Raw genomic sequence first — 21,807 nt, forward strand, 5'->3', positions numbered from 1 at the left:
CTGCTAGATATGCTATTAAGGACCTTTTGAATCATGCTTTCTTCCAAGAAGAGACTGGAGTACGGGTAGAACTAGCAGAGGAAGATGATGGAGAAAAAATTGCCATTAAACTCTGGCTGCGAATTGAAGACATCAAAAAACTTAAGGGCAAATATAAAGATAATGAGGCAATAGAGTTTTCCTTTGACTTGGAGAGAGATGTCCCAGAGGATGTAGCACAGGAAATGGTAAGTGGTGGCAGTCTTGCAAGACATTGAAGGTAATGGCATTCTTTGACAGTCAGGTGTCATCTGTCAACCTCTGCATTTACTGTTACTGTCTAGAAATAAAACTGCTTCAGAAGTCTGTGAATGAGAAGTTAGTGCAAGAGAGTGATAGCTTATATTGTAGCACTACGATAGTGGCTGTCTATGACAGTCTGAATTCTGTGAATATATCCTCCTTCAGGTGGAATCTGGCTATGTCTGTGAAGGGGATCACAAGACAATGGCGAAAGCTATCAAGGACAGGGTATCTTTGATTAAACGAAAGCGGGAGCAGCGTCAGTTGGTGCGAGAAGAACAGGAGAAGAAGCTTCAGGAAGAAGGTAGTCAGAAGCAGCAGCTGGAACAACAGCAACCCTCAAGTGCTTCCCATGCAGGGTCAAAGCATCCTGTATCTGTCAGTGGTACTACTCCTGTCCCCACTACTTCAGCATCTGTTTCTACTCAAGTGGAGCCCGAAGAACCAGAAGCTGATCAACACCAACAACTGCAGTTCCAGCAACCCAGTATATCTATTCTTTGTAAGTGTGTCAGTTGATTTCTTAAGGAACTCTTGCACTTACACTATTTCGCCTGCCCTTAGGGAGTCTGGAATCTGAATCCTTCTTAATATTTTTAAGGCAAAAATGATGCAGGTAGTTCAGATCATGGTTCTGTTTTTGGAAAAAACAAACAAACAAACAAAAAACATCGCCTGTTCTACATACTAAACATGAATAGAAAAGTTAACACTCCTTGCTCTTCTTCTTCTTCTACCATCCCAATGTTAGAATCAGTATCTGAATAATGATATTAAATGAGAAGTTCCATACCAGAATTTAGCAAGCAAATAATTATATGTTCTAAGGTAATAGAGATTTTAAGTTCTCTGTTATGCTTATTTTAGTTGCATCTGTCAGCTAGTACACTTGACCTGTTTTATACTTCTATGAAAAAGAAAATAAAAATGAAAAGCAGACAAAACGAGACAATAAGCAAACCTGAAACATCATTCATGACAAAGTAGAACTTAGGTTTTTATTTCTTGTTCAACATCTAATAGGGAGGATAATTTACTAGCAAGTATATTTGCAAAGAACTCCTGAAATAGCTGATTTTCAGAAGCTAGGGGAAGTCTTACTGGTAGGGTGTTACTTAGTATATTGGAGAAGAAAAAACTCATGATTTTTTGCACCATTGTAAATATTAGAAGAGGTAAAATGCTCATAAGGTCATTGTGATGTGACACAAATGCAATCTAATATTTGATAGTAATACTTGAATTATGAATCCAGTCTGCAGTTCTTGAAATGCAAATTTTTATATTTATTTTCTGTAGCTGACGGAGCAGTTGACAGTGGTCAAGGGTCATCTGTTTATACTGAATCGTGTGTGAGCAGTCAACAGACTGTGTCGTATGGTTCCCAGCATGACCAGCCAATCTCAACAGCTGCTGTCCAGGGATATGCAGCTTCAGTTGGCCAAGTGCAGTCACAACAGCATGGAGGATATCAGCCACCTGCAGTGGTAAGCCAAAACTTAAAAGTATTGCAAATGCATGGAATTATTTAGTTGTGAGGTTTTTTGTTGTTGTTGTTTGTGTTGTTTTTTGTTTTCTTTCTTTGAAGGTGAGAAGAAAGTCTGCTAGGCATTCTTTCACGTATGCTTTGCATGCAATACAAATTCTGCATGGGAGCATTAAAATTCCTTTTTTTGCAAGGTGACTAAACCTAGTTCAATAAAATACAAGGAAATATTTTTCTTTAAAATAAAGTTTTTATTAAATCTTGAGTACACTTAAGCAGAATGACAGGTTGGGATTTGTAATGGATGTAACATCCTCAGTACAAGATTATCTCATGAAAATGAGCATTTCATCTCACTTGGGAAGGTGTTTTGTATATATGTGAAGTTACCAAATATTTAGATATTGCTTTGATTTGAAGAAAGGATTAGAATAATTTAACCTGCTGTTTTTAAGTATGAAATTGCTATGTATGTTCTGTGAGGCTTTGATTTACAGATTCTGCAGGTAAGTTCTTTTTAACTGTTATAGAATGCTGCATGTGAGTACTCCAGACTGAGAGGACCCCACATCCTTGTTCCCAATATTATTTCTAGCTTGTGTTGATTTGCTCATCAGTTGCCATGCGTATTCCTTGTCCCTGGAAAGTCTGCACTGGGCACAAATACTTCTCCTACTATGTTCATTTGTGTGGCCCTTTTATTTTGGTATGTTCTTCCCTTGGTATGTTTTAAATCAGAGTACAAGAACATTCAGAAGTCTATTCCAGCACTGGAGTAGAACTTCTGCTATTCTTATATTGTCTTCAGTGGTTCCTTTGTTGTTTTGTTTTTGTTTTGTTTTTTTTTTAAACAAAAATCTAAACCTAAAGCAGAGATATAGCGTGGTAACGCCATGCAGGGAGATAATGTGACAGTCAGGACTTAAGAGTCCTCACTTTTTTGCTGCCTGTGCTTGTGGACTTGATTACAAAATTGGTGTTCCTAGCTTTTTGAAAAACATGCTGGTTTCAATCATAACCTGTAGTTTTATGGTACTGCTAGTCCTTGGGCAAATGAGTTTTCAAGTCCTCAAAATAAGTTCCTGCGCTGGTTAAGCCATATTTTCATGTGTGAGTATGTCTTGGACTAGAAGCCATTTACTGCCTTGGGATGGCTAGCTTCCAGGTTGAAAGACCAGAACCTTTTGAGAGAGGTTGGGAAAACAAGCACACTACAAATGTGTAGTCAATCTGCTCAGTTAAGTCCTAAAATGTGCTCATGCTCTGATGACAACAGCGGTACCAGAAGGTTAACAGAATGGAGTAGAACGCTACAAGAACTACTAAGAGTTTGTTGGGAAGACAGGATGACAAGTCAAAATGAAACTGACAACTGAAGAAATGACCTTTAAAAGAAGTAGAATGCAGTTCAATCAGGATGAGAGCGAGTTTCGTGCCTAAGCAGGAAAAATCAGCTACACAAGTACAGGATGAGCAAGAACTGACTAGGCAGCAATTCCACCACTAAAAGAAAGAGTCAGGGATTATATTGGACCACAAGCTGGACATGGTCAAAAACATCATGCTGTTGTGAAAAAGACAAACATCATGTTACGTGAAGTAGTTCTGCTCTTCTTGGCCATTGTTAAGTCTGTTCTGGACACCCTGCCTGATGAAGGAAGTTGAGAGTGACTGGGGAGAGAATTCAGAGGCAAGTGACAAAAAAACACCAAGAATACAGAAAACATGGTTTATATGGAAAGACTGAAAGAGCTGAGTCTGTGGAAGATGAGCTTGAGGATAGCGATAGCTGGAAAGGCCACCATAAAATACATAGAGGCTAATCAGATCACAACATTTTTGTCAGATATAACAAAAACAGTAAGCTTAAATTGCAGCAAGAAATTCTTGTTTAGAAAAGGATTTTTTTTCTAACCAGGAAGGACAGGCATACTGTAGACTCCGTCACTGGAGCTGTTTCTGAACAGGCTAGATAAACTTGTCAGGAATGACATGTATAACCATTCGTGAGTCGGACCAAGTGAGGAATAAGGGTAAAATGTTAAACCCTTTGAGATTCCTGATGTCTCTCCTTCAAAATACTGAGCAGTCTAGCAAGATTTCTCATATCAGAAATACTTTAAATTAGATCTCTGCTAGATATCTTGACTTTATTTTTTTTCCCAGTTCTGTATTTGATTTCGATTATCTTTAGAAATTATATCCAAAAGAGGGGCATATATTTTTAGAGAAAGTAATATTCCAGTTAAAAGCAGCCTCTCTAAAACATAATTTTACCAATCATTCTAAAAAAACCAAAAACCAAACCAAAACAAAAAAGACCCGAACCAGACAGAAAGCTAATTCTGATTCTGTCAGTTGGGTTGAATTTTGACTTATGGCCGTCTGTCTTGAGGCAAGATTACAAAATCCTTGATACTTTTATTGGCCCAGTGTCTGGAAAATGCTTGTCTAAGGCTAATCTAACTAAATTTTCCATGTATTCAAACATCTTTTTCCACAACTCTTTTGTAGGTTGTGTAATGCTAAAATTTTTAGGTTACGTTTTATTAGTAAAGAACCAGCTGAAAACTCTTAGTTCACTTGATTCAGGGAGTTGCCAAAGCAGAAAGACTGGTGAGACGATAGGTGTAAGCACATATGCACTCACTAAACAAAGAATGAATGAAAGGCCATCAATAACTTAAGGTTTTTTATTTGTCACGTTATTAAAGGTAGAGAATACAGATACTGGGGGCCACATTGGTGGCCCCAAGGAAAATATTCTCTCTTCTCTCTTCTGCCTTCCGCGTGCTTCTTTTATAAGGGCACCAGGGAACTTCACTTACTGTTCAGTAACCTAAAGCAAACTTAAATCCTCAGAGGTGCACGTATCCTGTTCTTGTTGTATGTCAACATTCATTCAGCATTCTCATATCTTCTTGCACACATAGTAGTCAGTATTGGGCCTATCATTGTGTGTCTGCATTTCTTTTCTATCATTACAATTTTTGCTGGTTTTGTTTTTAATTTTTTTTGAAGTGTTCAATTTTTAACTTTTGTTTTCCTCCTTTAGCCTCAACGTGGTCGTAGCATGTCAGTTTGTGTTCCCCACCTTCCTGCTCTTCCCTATATGTCCTGCATCCCTCTCAGTGCTCCTTGCACCCCACCACCAGCGCTGTCTGCACCTCTCTCTCCTTTCTACCTTCGGACTGTCCCTGAAGAAACCTTTGCAGAAAAGCTTTCTAAAGCCTTGGAAAGTGTCCTGCCCATGCACTCTGCCTCTCCACGCAAGCATCGACGCTCCAGCCTGCCCTCCCTCTCTGTCAGTCCTGTATGTGTTACCATTTGCCTCCCAGCACAGTAAGATAAGTTATCATTAAATACATCCTGGGCTTCAGGCATTTATAAATTGAGAAAAGGAAAAGATGATTCTTCCTCATTTCTGGGCTGCTAGCTTGTTTTTTTTTTCTGTTATTGTTTATCGAGTAGCAGTACACTTAAAAACATGATCAGTGTTTGACCACGTATTTTGTATTTTAGGATAGTTCAAAGGAAAATTATTCAGTTATACCACAGAAGTGAAAGGGAAGACTAGTTCTTATCCCCTGAAGTCAGAAGACTGTTTTTCATTTTCCAACTTCCAAGCATTGAATGTTAATTAAGCCCTGCACAAAACAGCCAGCTTTTAAATTTCAGTTGCCATGGCTGGTTTTCCAGAAGCTTTAGTTTGCTATGGTAGTGACAGTAGAAATTCAAAGTATTAATATTTTTGAGTCTTACATTTTAATCATGGTTGCCACTTAAGCTCTTGCTTGGTGGGAAGAAGCCATATTTTCATGTTTTTCAAAAGGTCAGATGCATGACAGCTTGCAAGACAGGAGGTAGTCTGTTTACAGTCTTTGGCTTTTATTTATATAAAATAAGCTGTGAGAAACTTTTATCTGCAATTGAAGTATATAGAACTAACCTTCAGAATGTAGGAAGAGTTCTGTAGGAGTACTGGAGTGGGGCCTTCTTACTATTGGTCAGTATGGAAATTTGCTGCTGCTTTTCCGGAAGAAGGGATGGGAAAGAAATGGAACAATGTGCAAAAGGCAATTTGAAAAAGTTAAAAGTAGCTCTTGTCTTCAAGACAGTATGTTTGCTGCTGACTCTTACAATTTTTCCTTCAGTGTCAGCGATACTTTCTTTCAGTATACTGTAGTCAGAGATAAAAAAGATGCAGCATTGCTGAATTGTTCAGTATTCTTATGGAGAACTCTTGTCAGTGAAATTTTCACTAGAAATCTTAAGACGAGCCTTATCTGTAGTAATACATCATAAAGAGTGGAATCGCTTGAGGTCTTCGCTGACAAACCTGCGAATGTTTTGTTGTCCAGGAAAAAAAGTTGATTTGTTTCAGTGACTGCTAATTTCTTATGTGAAAGAGTATGACGCAAATGGATCAAAAGGGATGACTGAATTTGGTGGAATCTGAAGACACTGCGTTTTTATCAGATTTCTTTTCATTATTTTTTCATGTGTAGGCTGGTATGGTTCAGTCTTGTCTTGCAAAGCATTTTTGTTTAGCTCTCTGGATACTGTACAGAGCACCCTCCTGACAGAACACCAGCACTGTGTTTTTTACATTAGATAGTATTAAGTTTTCGTATCATTTTAACCTTCCAGATGCGAATTAGAGGCCCTGTGTTGCTACTGCTATCAGGTTCTGAATTTTTATATGCCCATATGGCAGTAACGTCCGGAGTTAGATTGGATTTCAAGCAATGACCACAGTGAATAGCCCATGACAATAAATTTAATTCCATTGTCAGGAGCAAAACTGATATTCACATTTACCGAGTGGTTGGAGTTGGACTGGAAAAGCAGCTTTAACACAAGCAAATGTTTCCATTTGTAGTAATGCCTGCCATGGATGTATTTAATGGATATTTACAACTCATCTAATTTTCCTAAGTATTGTATGTTTTTGACCATGAATTGAGTAGTCATTCTATAAAGTTACTTCACAGAACTGCCTAGTGAACTGTGCATGTTAATGTGCTTTCACTTTTAATGTATGAATTACTTGTCTTGTTCATGTCAATACAGCCTCAGCATCCGCGTGGGGGAACACCAACGTTCCCAGATTCACAGATATTTTTCCCAACCGTTCATGAACGGCCGGTGTCTTTCTCACCACCACCTGTCTGCCCGCCGAAGGTGGCAGTTGCTCAGCGCCGCAAGAGCACTTCATTTTTGGAAGCCCAAACTTGCCACTTCCAGCCATTGCTGAAGACTGGCCAGAGTTTAGTTCCACCTGGTGGTAGTCCCACCAATTGGACACCAGAGGCATTGGTTATGCTGGGCACAACATCTCATAGAGTCGCTGGAGAGCCTCTGCATGTGCAAGTTAACCCCGTGTTTGAGCCAGCTCCTGTACACAGTGACTATAGATCTGGACCAACACCTCCAGAGGATGCTCACTACAGAATGCATCCAGAAGCTGTATATTTGGTGGGCATGCACTATCCGTCACAGGTATCGGAGCAGTATGATCAAGTAGCTTATAACTCACACGTGACTGAACAACATTTGAAACAGGTCTCTGAGTCAAAGCATGTGCAAGGTGGTCCTCCACAAAGCTCTGTGTTTGACTATCAGTCGGGGCAAGCATTCCTGGCAAGACATGTTCAGAACCTGAGGCTGGATGCTGGGTTGAGTCCCCTTTCTCCATTATCCAGTGTTTCAGCTCCTCTGAGTGCAGATCCTGCTCAGATGACGTTCCATCAGGTATTTGTTCCTCACTCTGCCCCAGCTGTGCTCTCTCACAGTGGTGATGGCAGAACAAGCTGTGTTTTTGAGTTCCATGTGCACACACCGAGTTCTGCTCCAGCAGAAGGGGTGGCTTTACCCCAGCGGGTCTACAGAAGTCGCCGGGGCTCAATGGAGACCAGTCAAGAGGAATCCACTCAAGGCATAGGGTTGCATGGTCGGCTTCAGCCCGTGACAGAGGAACACTATAACTATCTTGGTCCTGATTTAGCAGGTCCCAGAGGGGGTTCTGCCAGTCGGAGCTGGCCAGAAGGAAGCCCAGAATACTCCAGTGATTCCTCACAGCTGACTTCCTCTGACACTGGCGATTTCCAGTCTCCTCCCCCTACAGGGGGGCCATCTGCTTTTGGTTCAGACTTCTCATTGCCCATTGTTCAGCTGCCTCAGAAGGTATTGCAAGAGTCGCAGCTCTTCATCTGCTTCCCACAGGGAGCCTCAACTCAGCAGGCCTTGTCCACCTCGCTTTCATCAGGACCACCTGCACACTATCCTCAGGTTACAGGAGCAAACCCTTCCAGAATTTCTCTGCTTTTTATAAATCATACTTTGCACTTAAAGAGGAGCCTTGCTCTCATTTAGAACCACGTGGAGCAAGTATCTTAGCATTCATGGGGATGTCTTTACATTAAGTCAGTAGTCTACTAGGATCTCTTTAACTTAACAGGTTGCAATTAAAGGATCAGCAACCCCCTCAGTCTATGTTCAGCTTTTGGTGATGTGTTGGTATGGCTTCTGTGTTAAGAATAACAAATGCTCAGTGTTCTTTTGGATTAGACACTGGTTTGGAAAGAGATGAAGTACCAAATTGGCTTTTCAACAATGGGTTTAATGAAATGCATCTACCATGCAGTTTGTATTGGTAGTGATACTAAAACTTGCTTTGTATTTCTGTTCCTGCTCCTCAGCTGTTTGATGAGAATGTTATTTGAAGTTGAACATTTGTATGAATAATATTTCATTGGACAGCAGGTTAACTTGGTGACTTGAAAGCTGAAAGAGCTTTTCCTAGGCTTGGGGGAAAGAAGTAGGAAGAGAGGAATCAAGGGCAATATAACATGTAAAGGGGTTTGGAAGTGCCCTTGCAGGATTATCAAAGAGACCAAACAAGCTGAGTAGCAAACTGGTGGCACAAATGATTCTTGATATAGGCTTTGCTTCCTTATAAGCCTAGAATATGGTGTCTTTTTTAAAAAGCGAAATCTGAGGCATGAAGTTTAGCTGGAGATCTGTTCTGTTGATGTATGGTAAATGCCGTTGCGGTTATCATTCCAATATCATTTAGCAATGCATTTGTACACCATGAATGTGTGGTGTACGTGTATATTGTATCTGTGCTTGTATTCTGAAACTCATGAGAAGATGGTTTTCTTTTTTTCTTTTTGGTGAAAAGAGAGGCTTTACTTTAAGTAAACATCTCTTACTCCTTCTTTTTTTGAAATTAAGGATTCTAATACTCTAGCTGTTAAGCTATAAACAACACTGTGATCCCTCTAAAACAAGGAGAGCCTTTTTTGCTTTATTGTGGTAAGACCAAGAATTAAGTACTTAAATCTTTCTGTATGGGATGCTGGTTTTGTTTTTTTTTCTTGGTTTGTTCTTTTTTTAAAGCTGAAACAACTTTATCACTAATGCAAGAGATAGTGATTTTGTTGTGCAGGAGAACTCGTGGAGTGAAACTGCTGTGCAGGAAGTTTGGAAGTTACTTGGAGATTGTTTCTCCACAAACACCTTTTGCTAAACTTCAGGTGATTTGTGATGGGTGAAAAATACATCTGGAAATCAGAATACAGGATTCAGATTATTTTTACAGAATGTAAGTTCCAGAAGCTCTTATCCTAATTCATTGGAACATCAGAATGTAAAGGCTCAAACTGAATCAATATGAAGAGAGCTTATTTCAATGGGATCTAGGACACATTTATATTCTAACCAAAAAGGGCCTCAAATCTTCTAAAACAACAAAGGAAAGAAATGGTTCTTTTCATTGACAGTGTTCTTTCCTTGAAGTTTTTGTAATTAAAAGAATACATTTTAGGTAATTTTTTTCCTAATAAGCTTCTGCAAGCTGAATATTCAAACCATTTATGAATTTTAGTAGATACTCCTGATATGATACCCATGTACCAGATGTTTCTTAAAAAGGCAGTTAGTTTACAGGTGGTGCATGCTCAAGGAGCTTAGTGTCTCCAACCGTCTCCAAGATCTAACCAAAGAATGCTGGTCACAAAAACAGTGGTGAAAATCCGTTCCATTTTCCTTTGCGTCTTTCACACTCATTTGTATGCCACTCATCCATTTTTTTTTCGGTGCTTATTCATTCAGATATTTGTCTTAGCTAGAACGTGGCCCCCACATTCTTCTATATCTAGTTCTTGGCTGATAGCTGGTCTGGAAATGATTTTTAATTTGGATTTTGATAAGCCTCTCTAAAGAAACAGGTTACATGTACGTGTATTGAGTGTTCTGTTATTGGTATGTATATTTTTGATCTTTATAATCAGCTTTATTTTTTTCTAGCTTCTTTTATCCATTTCACTTACCTGTGTTCAGAACACTTGTAAAGGTAAATTTTAATGCCTGTATTTCCAGTTACCATACTTACCAAGGCATCCTGTTCTTAACGCATCATCAGTAGAGGAAGAGGCTGGTAGGCTGATCTGTCTCATTTTGAGGGGCATCGGGGATGCAAAGACTTTGTTTTCTTGAAAGACTTAAAATGGAGTTTGGTGCTTTTCCAGCTTGCGCTACTTTGTTCTGGGTTTTGTAGTGGGATTTGGCCAAACAAACTGCTAGTCTAAAAAGAACAGCTAGAAACCTATTACAGGCAGATCATTCCAGGCAGAAATTACTTTAACTGCCTGCTGCAGAAGCCGTGTGGTTTTTTATTTTTCTTTTAAGCTGACACTTGGTCTTTTTTTCCTTATAGACACAAGTACAAGGCCAGTCAGCTTCAAGTAGTACATCGGTACCGTCTCAGCCTACCCAACACACTCAGCAGGTATGATCATTTTTTAAACTTGGGAGTAAAATATTTTCAGCATAGGAATTTGATGACTTCTTAAAGAGTAATTGCCTTTCCCTGTCCAGTCTTCAATCCATAGTTTTGGATAAAAGAGGAATCCTCTGGTTCTCACCTAGTCTAACATGCTATGAGATTAATTTTAACTTTCTGAAATTTATTTTTAGGATCATGTCAATGCTGCTTCTTGTGTGACTGTCTTCCTAGCCCCCACCTAAGTTTGCATTGGAGGTGCCATTCAAGGAAAGACATGTCAGGATTTGTGAGTTAGATTGTCTAGACAGTCAGACCCCATTCTTATGAGTTCTTCTAACTAGAAATAGTGTCTTCTGCAGCGTCATCTTCTCTTAATTGCCTGCAGTCCCTATATGGAATCTGTTTTCTTGTTTTTACTGTTGAAACTAAAATCCTGTTTCAGTACCTGGTGCTGATAGTGGAGTTGTATTAGTAATACTAAGTAGTAGTTACTAAAGATTAATTCACTCAGTATGTTCAGAAGATCCACTGATATCACTTAGGAGAGAATAAAAGTTGAAACTTAAATAGATAGGCTTTTAAAACTTCCTCTGTGGGGTGTTAAAAATAGCTTCTGCGTCTCTTCCCTGCTGTAGAATGCCCAGCAGCCAGCCTCTTCTCAACAACCTGGACAATACCAGTTGCAGCAGCCATCGGTTTCTACTGGTGCCACTCCCACACAAACTGTCTCTCAAACTCAGACTTCACAGGTTATGCCAATGCCTCAGGCAGCAGCAGGGACACAGGTAAGCAATGTTTTTCTTACCAGTACAAGATCCTTCACACCTGGCAAATTCAATATGCTGCTACTTTCACTTTTGTCATCTTTTCTAATGGTTCCAAAACATTCATCCAGATACTAGTATTCTCAGGATACTGTAACTGTCAATTTTGCTGGAAAATATGTATTGGAAACACTTTCTTTCACGCATGGCAGTCATGAGTAATTTGTTTGAGGGAAGGATAGCACTTCCATTCTCTAAGGTCTTCAAACAGTCGAAAGTATCATGAAGCATATTGATGAATGGATTACTATGAATGCGTTTTCAGGAACTTGTCATTTCTCTGCTTCCCATAGAATGTACATCTTCTGCACCATTGTGTGTAAAACACATATTCACATTTAGGTAGTGAGCCATAAGGACTGCCTTCTCCACTCTTGTCATCTTTCTTACTCAGCTCTTCTCCTTTACTGCCTGATCAAGAAGCTTCTGTTACTGAGTATTACTTCATTTTGGCTCATATCTCTATCTTGAACATGTGAGCCTTGTTTTTGTTTTTAAAATTGTTTTGTTGCTTGTTCATCTTAACTGTCTCTCCAGTTGCATCATTTGCTGGCTTTAATTGACATATCCCCTGCCATTCTCTGAATGCTGGCACAGTGGCTTTTCATTCTCCATTCCTTAGTCCCCATACCCAAAGCTGACAGATTTGCTGAAACATTTGCACTTCTTTCCTGTAAGAAGGCAGGCTTGGCTCTGGGGACAGAATTGAGGGGAATTGGATTCTGTTTGTGTACAAGTCAGTGCTTTAGGGTATTCTAATATTGCTCTTTCCCCTCTGTGGGGGTCTATTTCAAGAGCTTGTGAAGTTCTTCAGGGGAAGTATTGCGAAGTGAGGACCTTTTGGAACTCCAGCCAACTTCCCAGCCACTCTGCCAACTGTGCTCCCCACCCACTTTAACAGAGTGCTATAACTTGAATAATTCTTTCTTTGACTAATGCATAAAAATTCTGCTTTCTGCAACCCTGCTTAAAAACCGAAAAATCTATCTCTATTTTCTTTACCTCCCCAGCTTCCTGTTTCCCAACCAGTGTCGATCATCCAAGGCGAACCTCAATTACCTGTTGCAGCACCTTCTCTCCCTCAACCTTCAGTTGCCCCATCAGTCCCTATTGGTTCTCACTTTCTGCCCGTGGGACAACCCTTGCCAACTTCCATTGTTCCCCAGTTCTCAGTCTCTCAGTTGCCCGTCGCAGCTCCTCATGTGTCAGTGGCTCAGCCAGGTTTCCAGTCACTGCCAATTTCAATGGCAGGCAGCATGAATCAGCCATTGCTCACGCTGGCAACATCTGCTGCGGCAACCGCTGTCCCTGTAGGATCAACTGTTGTCCCTAGCCAGCTTCCCACGCTGATGCAGCCTGTGGCTCAGTTGCCCAGCCAGGTTCTCCCGCAGCTCCTGCAGCCGGCTGTCCAGTCCATGGGATTGCCAGTCAGCATTGGACAAGCTGCTGATGCTTCACTTCCTGCTGGAGATGCTCTTTACCAGGTATTGTTGCAAGCCAGCAGAGCTCTTCCCCTCCGACTCTCACCTCTTCCTCTAAGGTACCAGCTCAGAACTGTGTGCCTGGGCCGACTCGCTTCTCATAAGAGAGCCACTAAGCCATGGAAATGAATTCTGTTTTGTGATAAAAGCCCTTTTTAAGGAGGGAGGAGAAAAAGTGTCCTCCAGTCACCCTGTGATTTTTTTTTTCACATTTGGCAGTGGAGTTTGTCTAAAACGACAAATATAGTGCAGGACTTTGGTCAGCTGCTGTGTAAAGGAGGATAGCTGTATATCCAAGAGATCTGCCAACTTGAATTAAATTAAAAAACCAAGTCCCAAAACATTGTGATTTAAAAATGCATACAGGTTGTGTTTGGGAAAGATAATCTGTGGCAGCGTATTCAGCAATGTCAGTATTTCATTCCAAGTTGGGGAAGGGAAGTGGGGAGGTGTGGACTTTGATTTTCTGGAAGTAAGTCGGGCGACATGGATCTTGAACAAGAAGTAAGTATCAGATGCACGTTATGAAATGCTAGACTGATCGGCAAGGACTACTTTGGCTACTTTGTGCAATCACTCCAATGGCAATATGAGTAGTGACAAAAATAGTGACTTGGCATACAGTTGTTCTTCTAAAGTAAAGTTACGTCCACGTAGAAATATCTACACTGAGATAACATAGAGTGCTGCAGAATAGAAACTGTGTAGGAATTCATGCTTCTTGGTTCCTGGGTTGGTTCATGGTGAGAGGATAGGAGAAACGCAAGGTGTTCACTCTTCTTGAGTATCAGCAACAGGTGTATAATATGTTCTGAGCAGTTCAGCATAAAAATCCTTCAAACTCATTTCAAGCCTCAGGTCTTAAAATATTAAGTCCCATAGGCAACTGGGGAGAGTTGGGAGGTGAAAATTGTTTTGCCTAAGTCTTGAAATTTTGAGTGGTAATTCGCTTGTTGAAGCATAGTGACTTGCAAGCTGAGCTTTGGCTTCTAAATCAACAACTATTCTGTGGGAATATGGTCTTTGGAAGCACTTGAATAAGTACAGAAGGGAAAAGAAAGCAGTTAGAAGTTGCCCCTGAAACTGGCATACATATATATATGTAGTTTGTTCTGTTTTCTAATCGGCTCTGGCATTCACTAACTTGACTCCCTCATTTCTGTTACAGGGCTTCCCATCTCGGCTGCCGCCTCAGTACCCAGGGGACTCAAGTGTTGCACCTTCCTCTGCTGTGGCTTCTGTTAGCATTCCTTCTGCCATACTGTCCCCTCCCTTACCCACAGATGTAATGACTCAGCCAGGCTATATTGCTCCTGTTGTGCAGCCGTATGTGGAGCAGAGCGTTTTAGTTCCTATGGGCAACGTAGGAGGACAGGTTCAAGTGCCCCAGCCTACAGTGAGTTTAACACAACAGGCCTCATCAGCCTCCTCGCAGCAGGCAGTTGTGGAGGTAACTATGTTGAATATAACAATACATTTAGAGTCTTCGAATTACACAACAGTGAATGTGTGTGGGGAACTAATCCCTTCCATGCTTGTCTTCAGATGGAAATTAATGTTTCAAATAACCTTTTTCTTACAGCAGAATGTCATGCCAATGTGGGGACCTTGTTGCCACTGGCTGTTCTGTTGGGAAGTGAGTGTACCTCTTACAGGCAAAAAACCTGTTAACACTTCACTTCTTGCTAGTACTGTAGAATATTTTGCCATATCAGTGAAAAACCGCAACTGATAGCCTTTGAGATTCTCTCATTTTGCCCATTCCCTGCAGCACTGATGTTGCTAGGGAGAATTTCAATTGTCTTTGTGTTCTGCATTGGCTTGCCTTCTGCACATTCTGTTAGTAAGACTGTGGCTGCATGGCGAATTGTAGCAACATGCATCAGTAGAAAGGATGGCTGATTTTCTGCCCACCCCTCCCCAGGATGATGATTTGCTTCACTGCAGTTTGCTCTTGAGTCTTGTAAATTAAAGCTCTCTAGATGCTAGCTAGCTGTTCAAAGTTCTAAAAAAGTAGTGCTTTTAGCTTTATAACTGATTTGAGTGGAATGATTAAAGACTAATGGGTGATTTCGAAAGGAATGGAATTCTTTAGAGTTCTTGATGTAGGTTTCTATCCATAGGGTACTCAAGGAGCCTCACAGACTGCTCCTTCAGAGTCTCTGCCATCAACGCAGCCTGCTCAGTCTACTCCTTTGGCTTCCTCTATGGATAGGTAAGCATGGTTTTCTTCTCACCAATTTGAATTTTAATTTCATGCAATAGACATAAAACTATGTGAGAGCATCCAGAAGAGGGCTGTGAAAATGGAGACAGGTCTGGGAAGACATGAGGAACAGTTGAGGTCCCCTGGTTTGTTCAGCCCGGAGAAGAAGAGACTCAAAGGCCTCATGGTGGCTGCAGCTCCTCACAGGGAGCAGAGGGGCAGCACTGAGCTCTGCTCTGTGTGACAGCAAGAGGACCCAAGGGAGCAGCATGTAACTTTGTTAGGGGAGGGGCAGGTTGGGTGTTAGGAAAAGGTTCTTTACCAGAGGGTGGTGGGCATGGAACAGGCTGCCGAGGGCAGTGGGTCCCAAGTGCTGGAGTTCAAAGAGCATTTGGGCAGTGCTCTCAGACAGAGGGTTTGGTTTTTGGGTGGTGCTCTGTGGAGCCAGGATTCAGTGATCCTGATGGGTCTCTTCCAACTCGGAATGTTCTGTGTTTATCATTTAACAGGATTCTTCTCCCCTACTCTGTGATTAACAGGCATTCTCTGCTGCCCTGAAGAGAATGGTATTGGTAGAGTAAACCATATTGTTGCAGATATAGACTGCATGAGTACTAATATAAAGTTGTTTTCATTTTTAGTGCACATTCTGATGTTGCTTCAGGAATGAGTGATGGCAATGAGAATGTTCCAGCTTCTAGTGGAAGGCATGAAGGGAGGACTACCAAGCGTCATATGCGGAGGTCTGTCCGCAGTCGCTCTCGCCATGAGAAGACTGCTAGGCCGAAACTGAGAATTCTAAATGTGAGTGGTTTTATTTCATTTTAATTTTAGTGGCTGTTTACTACTGTTGCCACTCTGAGCATTCAGTCTGTCCTCTGTATTTCTTCTGCTTCTAGTGTTAGTGTTCCGAAAGTCATGATTAAGAGCTTTCAGTAACATTTCAGATGGCGAAAGGTAGCTTGCTTGGCCTCTAGTGATTCCACGTACTGTTTCTGAATGTTTGCTTATCTTATTAGTAAAGCTAAGCTAGTGACATATAAGCTAGAAAGGAACAGGGGAGCATTTGGAGCCCTAGAGAAAAGTGAGGGTAAGGTAAGCTTGGTCATATGAGTAATTGGGAAATCCTCAGAAAATGTTGCTGTACTGTTTATTAGTTGAGAAAAAGAGAATGTGTTTGACTTAGAGCAGTACTGTTGGTCTTTCTCTGTGGGCTTTAAAGTACAAACGTTATATTTTTATGCTTTTAATTTGAACTATTATTTTCTTTGCTTTAGGTTTCAAATAAAGGTGACCGGGTAGTGGAATGCCAGCTAGAGACACACAATCGGAAAATGGTTACTTTCAAATTCGATTTGGATGGTGACAACCCTGAGGAAATAGCTTCAATTATGGTAAGATGGATTTCAGAGATGGAAAATTGAATCCAGTCTTAATCACAGTAGTAATATAGGCAGTCTTATTTTCTCACTTGCTTCCTTCTGTGCAGCATGGCCTGCCTCCTCTTTTTCTGTGCTCACTTAATTGCTATGTAAGCACAGCTTACATACTGTCTGCACAGAGTACTATACAAAATTGACACTTAATATTACATGCTCAGTTCACACAGAACACTTGAGTCAATTTTTTATCCTAACATTTCTTTTTTTTTTTTTTATCAAGTACATCTCCTTTTGTTTCTTCACAATCTATATTTTGGAAAAACTGCAGACAACTTTCTGAAAGCACCAGCTTAAATTGTTTGCTTTTTTTAATACCAAAACATTGCTAAGTCTTTACAATTCTGTTTAAGCATTGAGTTTTTGCTGCTGTTCTCAACTGAAACAGCAAGATTTCCTCTTGAGGGAACTTGTTTCTGATTTCTGGAAGTCAGTAGTGACTGCTGCTTTTGGCTAAACTGGCCAGTGCATCTCTCAAAGGAAAACAAACAAAGGAACCTCTCCATTCAACAGATTATTGTCAGAAAACAGAAAAGAACTTGTCATATATAGATATGTTTAAATGTGAGTACCATGAAGTGTGGAATAGAACCTCCCAACACTTTTTTTAATTTAAAATTATATTCCTGAGCTGGTACAATCTGAGCAAAAATGAGATCGTTTGGTGTTGCTGAAGTGGGGTGGAGAGTGGGTTGGAAGTGCCTAATGACACAAAGCAGTATCTTTTCCCCAACTTCTTGGGCACCTGTGTGGTAGTATTTATCTTTTAGCTTGGAGAGACAGCAGAATAATAGGGGGTGTGTGCTGGATTCATACTTTTCCAGAAATAACCAAATTAGTAAAACAGGAAGACTTTCCCACAGAAGAGGGAGAATTTGGTTCTTGGCTATGTACGTGTATTGACAGATGTCAAATAAACGAAGTGTCTAGAAATACAGAGAAAATACAGGTCTTACATTTCCTCATATATAAATTGATCCTATGAGGGAATAAAACAGTATATTTGATAAAAGAACAGACAGTTGATGAGGAGTGCAAACAAAATAAGTGATCAGTGCTTCCCAAGTGCAAGCAAATCATTTAAAGTATGCAACCAAAACTAGACAACTTAATCTAGAACTTTATGCTCATCAGGAGGCATAATGTGCTCCTGGGTTAGGCTGACAAGCTAAGAACTGTTGTATAAATGCTGAGTGTATTTGTTTAAGCTTATTTATTCCGATGTAAACACCAGGATGTATTTTTATAAAGCGATACAGTATATTGAAACTAGACAGGCTTGAACACACTTTCTCTTACCAGCTGGGGAACATAATGCTTGTATTTATGTACTGCAGCAGCCAGCCTTCTGGAAGCTAGTGATGTACAGCCTCCATAGAGTAGAAGTTCAGTATGACGTGGAAATAGAGTAGCACAGAATTCATCTTGCAATATAAGATTTTCAATTTTTTTTTTACATTTACTTCTTTCTTTAAATACGACAGTAAAATGAAGTTGCAAGTCTTGAGTTTCGCTGGGAAAGACTGAAATATCATTCTGATGACAGTGATACTGAATGTTGTTCCACTGCAGAGAGCAAAGTAGGACAAATATTTCAGTGCTGGAGATAATTTCAGAAACAAATGTTTTTTCTCCAGGATGTCATGAACTTTATCTTACGCATAAGAACAGTGAAAGGAGGAAAAACACAAGTTATATTATGGTTACTGGGTATTCAATAGGTAGTTTTGAAATACTTTGTAACAAGTGAAAATCTTGCTGCTTTGTTCTCTTTACAGGTGCAGAATGAGTTTATTTTAGCAACTGAGAGAGACTCATTTGTAGAACAGGTACGAGAGATCATTGAGAAAGCAGATGAAATGCTGAGTGAGGATGTAAGTGTGGAGCCGGAAGGTGATCAGGGTTTGGAGAGTATGCAGACAAAAGACGATGGCTTCATTCCAGGGTCACAGGTATGTAGAAGACAAATGGCCTTAGCTAATCATATTCTCAGTTTTGGGTGGTATGGTTTTGTGTAGTGCTAGCAAGAAACTGAAACTTTCTTTCATGAGAAATACCAATGTTTATTAAAAACAAAATTAACAGCCTGTGCTTCAGATCAGGATGAAAGCAAAAAATGCATTTAGAAAACTAAATAACTTAAGCCATTGCTTTTTGTCACGTTCTGACACTTTTAAAGCTGCTGAATCTCCTAGTAGAGCACTAGGCAGACAGTCTCAAATGCTGAGGCTTCTTGGGTTTGAAGTTGTGAGGGAGGACACTAAAATCCCTAATTCGATGTCACTCACTAAACCCCAAGAGACTGGACTGTAGGCCATCTACTCAGTGAGCCACTAGGACTGGATGCATCAGTTAGAAAACAAAGGTTTTCAAGCTGGTTGCTGGGAATCATAAGGGGTGATATTTCCAGAATCTCTTGCCTTATTTCTACCAAAAACTACTCCAAAACATCCACCATCCATTTACTTATCTGTGGGATATTTAAGGAAATGGGCTGGACTGCTTGTTAAGAAAAAGATGGTTAGATCCATTTGTTACACTGACGGTCACTGAACTGACAGTCTATAAAACACCATAGCTGACATTTGCCTAGGCAGAATTCCACTGCTTTGTTAATGGTGCTTGAGCCCATGGCACTGCTTAACTTAAATGCCCACATTTCAATAAGCTAGCGTTTTAATAACTATCGTGTGGGTTTCTGTTTCAGAATAGAACTTTAAATTTTATCTTACTTTACAGAAATTAGAGTTCAAACAGCCAGATCCTACATCTTCCATGCCACAAAGAATAGGTAAGTCTTTTGTGATTATTTTTTTTTCAACAGTTACCTTTTTCTATTTCAGCGGATGGGTGCTGCCAAGTTTTTATTTTATATGATGGAGTTCACATTCCATATTGCAGGTTATGTATTTTGTTGCAGCTATGTATCACTGAATGTCCTACTTCTTTCTGTTTAGGGGTTCCTCCTAGCTCCTTTACCCAGGTTGTCCATTCTGCGGGAAGACGGTTTATTGTCAGCCCTGTCCCTGAAAGTCGGTTAAAAGAACAGGGCTTTTTCACCTCTCCTATTCCTGGAGGAAAAGAAACTTCAGATGTAGGTAAGTTATCTAAACTCTTAAATTCTGAACGCTGAGAAATGTTACTCAAAACTGAAGTTAGTTTACCTGACTGACAAGCTCCAAAGCACCGCTTAAGTACCTGGAAGTAGGGAAATGACTGTGCTGATAAGAAGTGATGATAATCTGGGTGATACTGTGTAGAATTCTTCCAGGAAAAAATGTTGATGGCCTGTCTGCAAAGCTCTTGAAACCTTTCAAGTTCCATATTTTCAATGTGTGCCTGGATTTATCTTTTCTTTTTTTAATTACACTGGGAAGTTAACTTCATCTAAGTCTATCAGTAGGAGGTAGTACTGTAATGAATTTTCCAAGATGGACTGATATTTTTATGTTCTTTCAGTTGCTGCATCTCCACTACATGGTCCTGGAATGAATCTCTCCCACTCTGCATCATCACTGAGCTTACAACAAGCTTTCTCTGAGATTGGACATGGTCAAATGACAGAAGGACCTAGTACAGCTCCTCCAGTGTTTAATCAAACAATACCACCATTTCCACCTGCACTTTCTACCATGGCAAGCAGTGGTGCACCTCCTGCATCTGTGGCTGCTCCTTCAATATCTATTCCTTCTAGCACAGGTGTTTCTCTTCCAAGTTCTGTTACTTTGTCTTCAGAAAATGCAGCTGTTGGAGTTGCACCAAGTGCAAGTGTGCCAAGCTCTGTTTCTCCACCTCTGGCCTCACAATCCGGACAGCAGCTGTCTGGTGGTGTGGCTTCCAGCGTGAGCGCCCCTGCTTCTTTCTCCTTAACTATCACATCCCAGCCTGCTCAGCCAGTAACTGGAGACATTGCACCTAGCATCAGCACGCCAGCTTCTTTGGCACTGCCTGCCACCCAGGTTCCTGGTGTCACTGGTCTTGGTGTCGTTGCACCAGCTGTGACATCTCAATCTACTCCTCAAATTGTAAGTAGTTTGGCAGCACCGCAGACATCTGTTGCCCTGTCTCAGGCTCAGAATGTGGCTTTGCAGCTTCCTCAGCTTACTAGCAGTGGCTCCGTCTCCAGTCTGGCAGAAACAACAGTTGTAAGTGCTCCACAATCACTGCCTGAGAGTGGGCAGTCCGCAGATAAATCGCAGCCCTCCAGTGCAGCTGGCTTATCGCTACCAATCTCTGCACCTTTGTCATCCTCTGTAGCAACAAGCTTATGTGGTTCAGTCACTCAGCCAGTGATACATCCCTTACTCATCCCATCAGCAATTACATCAACACCTGTCCTATCCCAGATTCCAGGTGCAACACCTGTTTTGCCCCAGGTTCCCCTACCTGGTGTCTTACCACAGCCAGTTACTAACTTGCCTGCAGTACAGCAAACATTGATACACAGCCAGCCCCAGCCAGCTCCATTACCCAATCAACCTCATATTCACTGTCTGGAGGCTGATGCTGATGCTCAGTCCAAAGCACCTGGCATTGATGATATAAAGACCCTGGAAGAAAAGCTACGGTCTCTCTTCAGTGAACATGGTAACGTGGGAGCAGCACATCCATCGGTATCTCTGGAGACGTCATTGATCATGGAAACTACTGTTATTCCCGGGATCCCAACCACTGTTGTTGCACCAACTAAACCCCTGACATCCGTTAGCACTTGTATACCTCCGAGCAGTTTGCCTCTTGGACCAGCTGGCTTGCCAGTGCTGACACCAGTCGCCACGCCTGGACAAGTGATCACCCCAGTAAGCTATATTTCAGCACCAAGCAGCGTTGCAACAGCGGTAGTGAAACCAGGGACCTCTCCTTCGAAGCCCCCTCTTAGCAGGGTACCGGTAAGCAATGCAATGTTTATATGAATATTCAGGTGTCGTAGAGAACAGACTTCTTGACCAGAATCCATTTTTTTTAAAGCAAAAATATTCAGGCAAAGGTGACTTTGGTTATAATATTGGAAGGAAACATTTAGCTTCTGTGTTTTTTCTTTGTGTCAAGAGGGTTTTTTCTCCTGTCCATACTGAAACAAACATCCAATTCTGTGTTCTGTCTGAGAACTCTCTAGTGTCACTGTTCTTTTTTCGTGCTCCTAAACTACAAAGAGTGAAGCAACTGTGTTTTTTTCTTTATTAGTGTTTTTTTAAAATAGAAGTTTGGAAGGCTTGCTTAAAATGGCTTTTTATTTTATCCATAATCGTTAAAATGAGCCAGGATCATTTTAAGTTTCACAAGGCAGTCTTGATTTGC

At 40.8% G+C, this 21,807-nt stretch overlaps 1 protein-coding gene across 13 annotated transcripts in view; it reads left to right on the plus strand.

Annotated features, from left to right (window-relative positions):
* WNK1 (WNK lysine deficient protein kinase 1) overlaps nt 1-21,807 on the plus strand; it is a 98,713-nt gene that overhangs the window by 55,742 nt on the left and 21,164 nt on the right. For 6 of the 13 annotated variants that reach the window (XM_040650576.2, XM_015286692.4, XM_015286704.4 and 3 more), the window contains exons 6-22: nt 8-227; nt 448-784; nt 1,582-1,769; nt 4,824-5,081; nt 6,842-7,270; nt 10,491-10,562; nt 11,195-11,344; nt 12,394-12,867; nt 14,033-14,314; nt 14,447-14,500; nt 14,988-15,079; nt 15,712-15,874; nt 16,348-16,464; nt 18,288-18,461; nt 19,249-19,300; nt 19,467-19,607; nt 19,969-21,398. In XM_040650576.2, coding sequence (XP_040506510.1) covers nt 8-227; nt 448-784; nt 1,582-1,769; nt 4,824-5,081; nt 6,842-7,270; nt 10,491-10,562; nt 11,195-11,344; nt 12,394-12,867; nt 14,033-14,314; nt 14,447-14,500; nt 14,988-15,079; nt 15,712-15,874; nt 16,348-16,464; nt 18,288-18,461; nt 19,249-19,300; nt 19,467-19,607; nt 19,969-21,398 — 4,633 coding nt within the window. The remainder of the gene's footprint in view (nt 1-7; nt 228-447; nt 785-1,581; nt 1,770-4,823; nt 5,082-6,841; nt 7,271-10,490; nt 10,563-11,194; nt 11,345-12,393; nt 12,868-14,032; nt 14,315-14,446; nt 14,501-14,987; nt 15,080-15,711; nt 15,875-16,347; nt 16,465-18,287; nt 18,462-19,248; nt 19,301-19,466; nt 19,608-19,968; nt 21,399-21,807) is intronic. The other 7 variants (XM_015286695.4, XM_015286737.4, XM_015286729.4 and 4 more) reach the window with 7 other exon arrangements.

The sequence above is a fragment of the Gallus gallus genome, chromosome 1 (assembly GCF_016699485.2).
Source record: "Gallus gallus isolate bGalGal1 chromosome 1, bGalGal1.mat.broiler.GRCg7b, whole genome shotgun sequence".
Classification (NCBI taxonomy): Eukaryota; Metazoa; Chordata; class Aves; order Galliformes; family Phasianidae; genus Gallus; species Gallus gallus.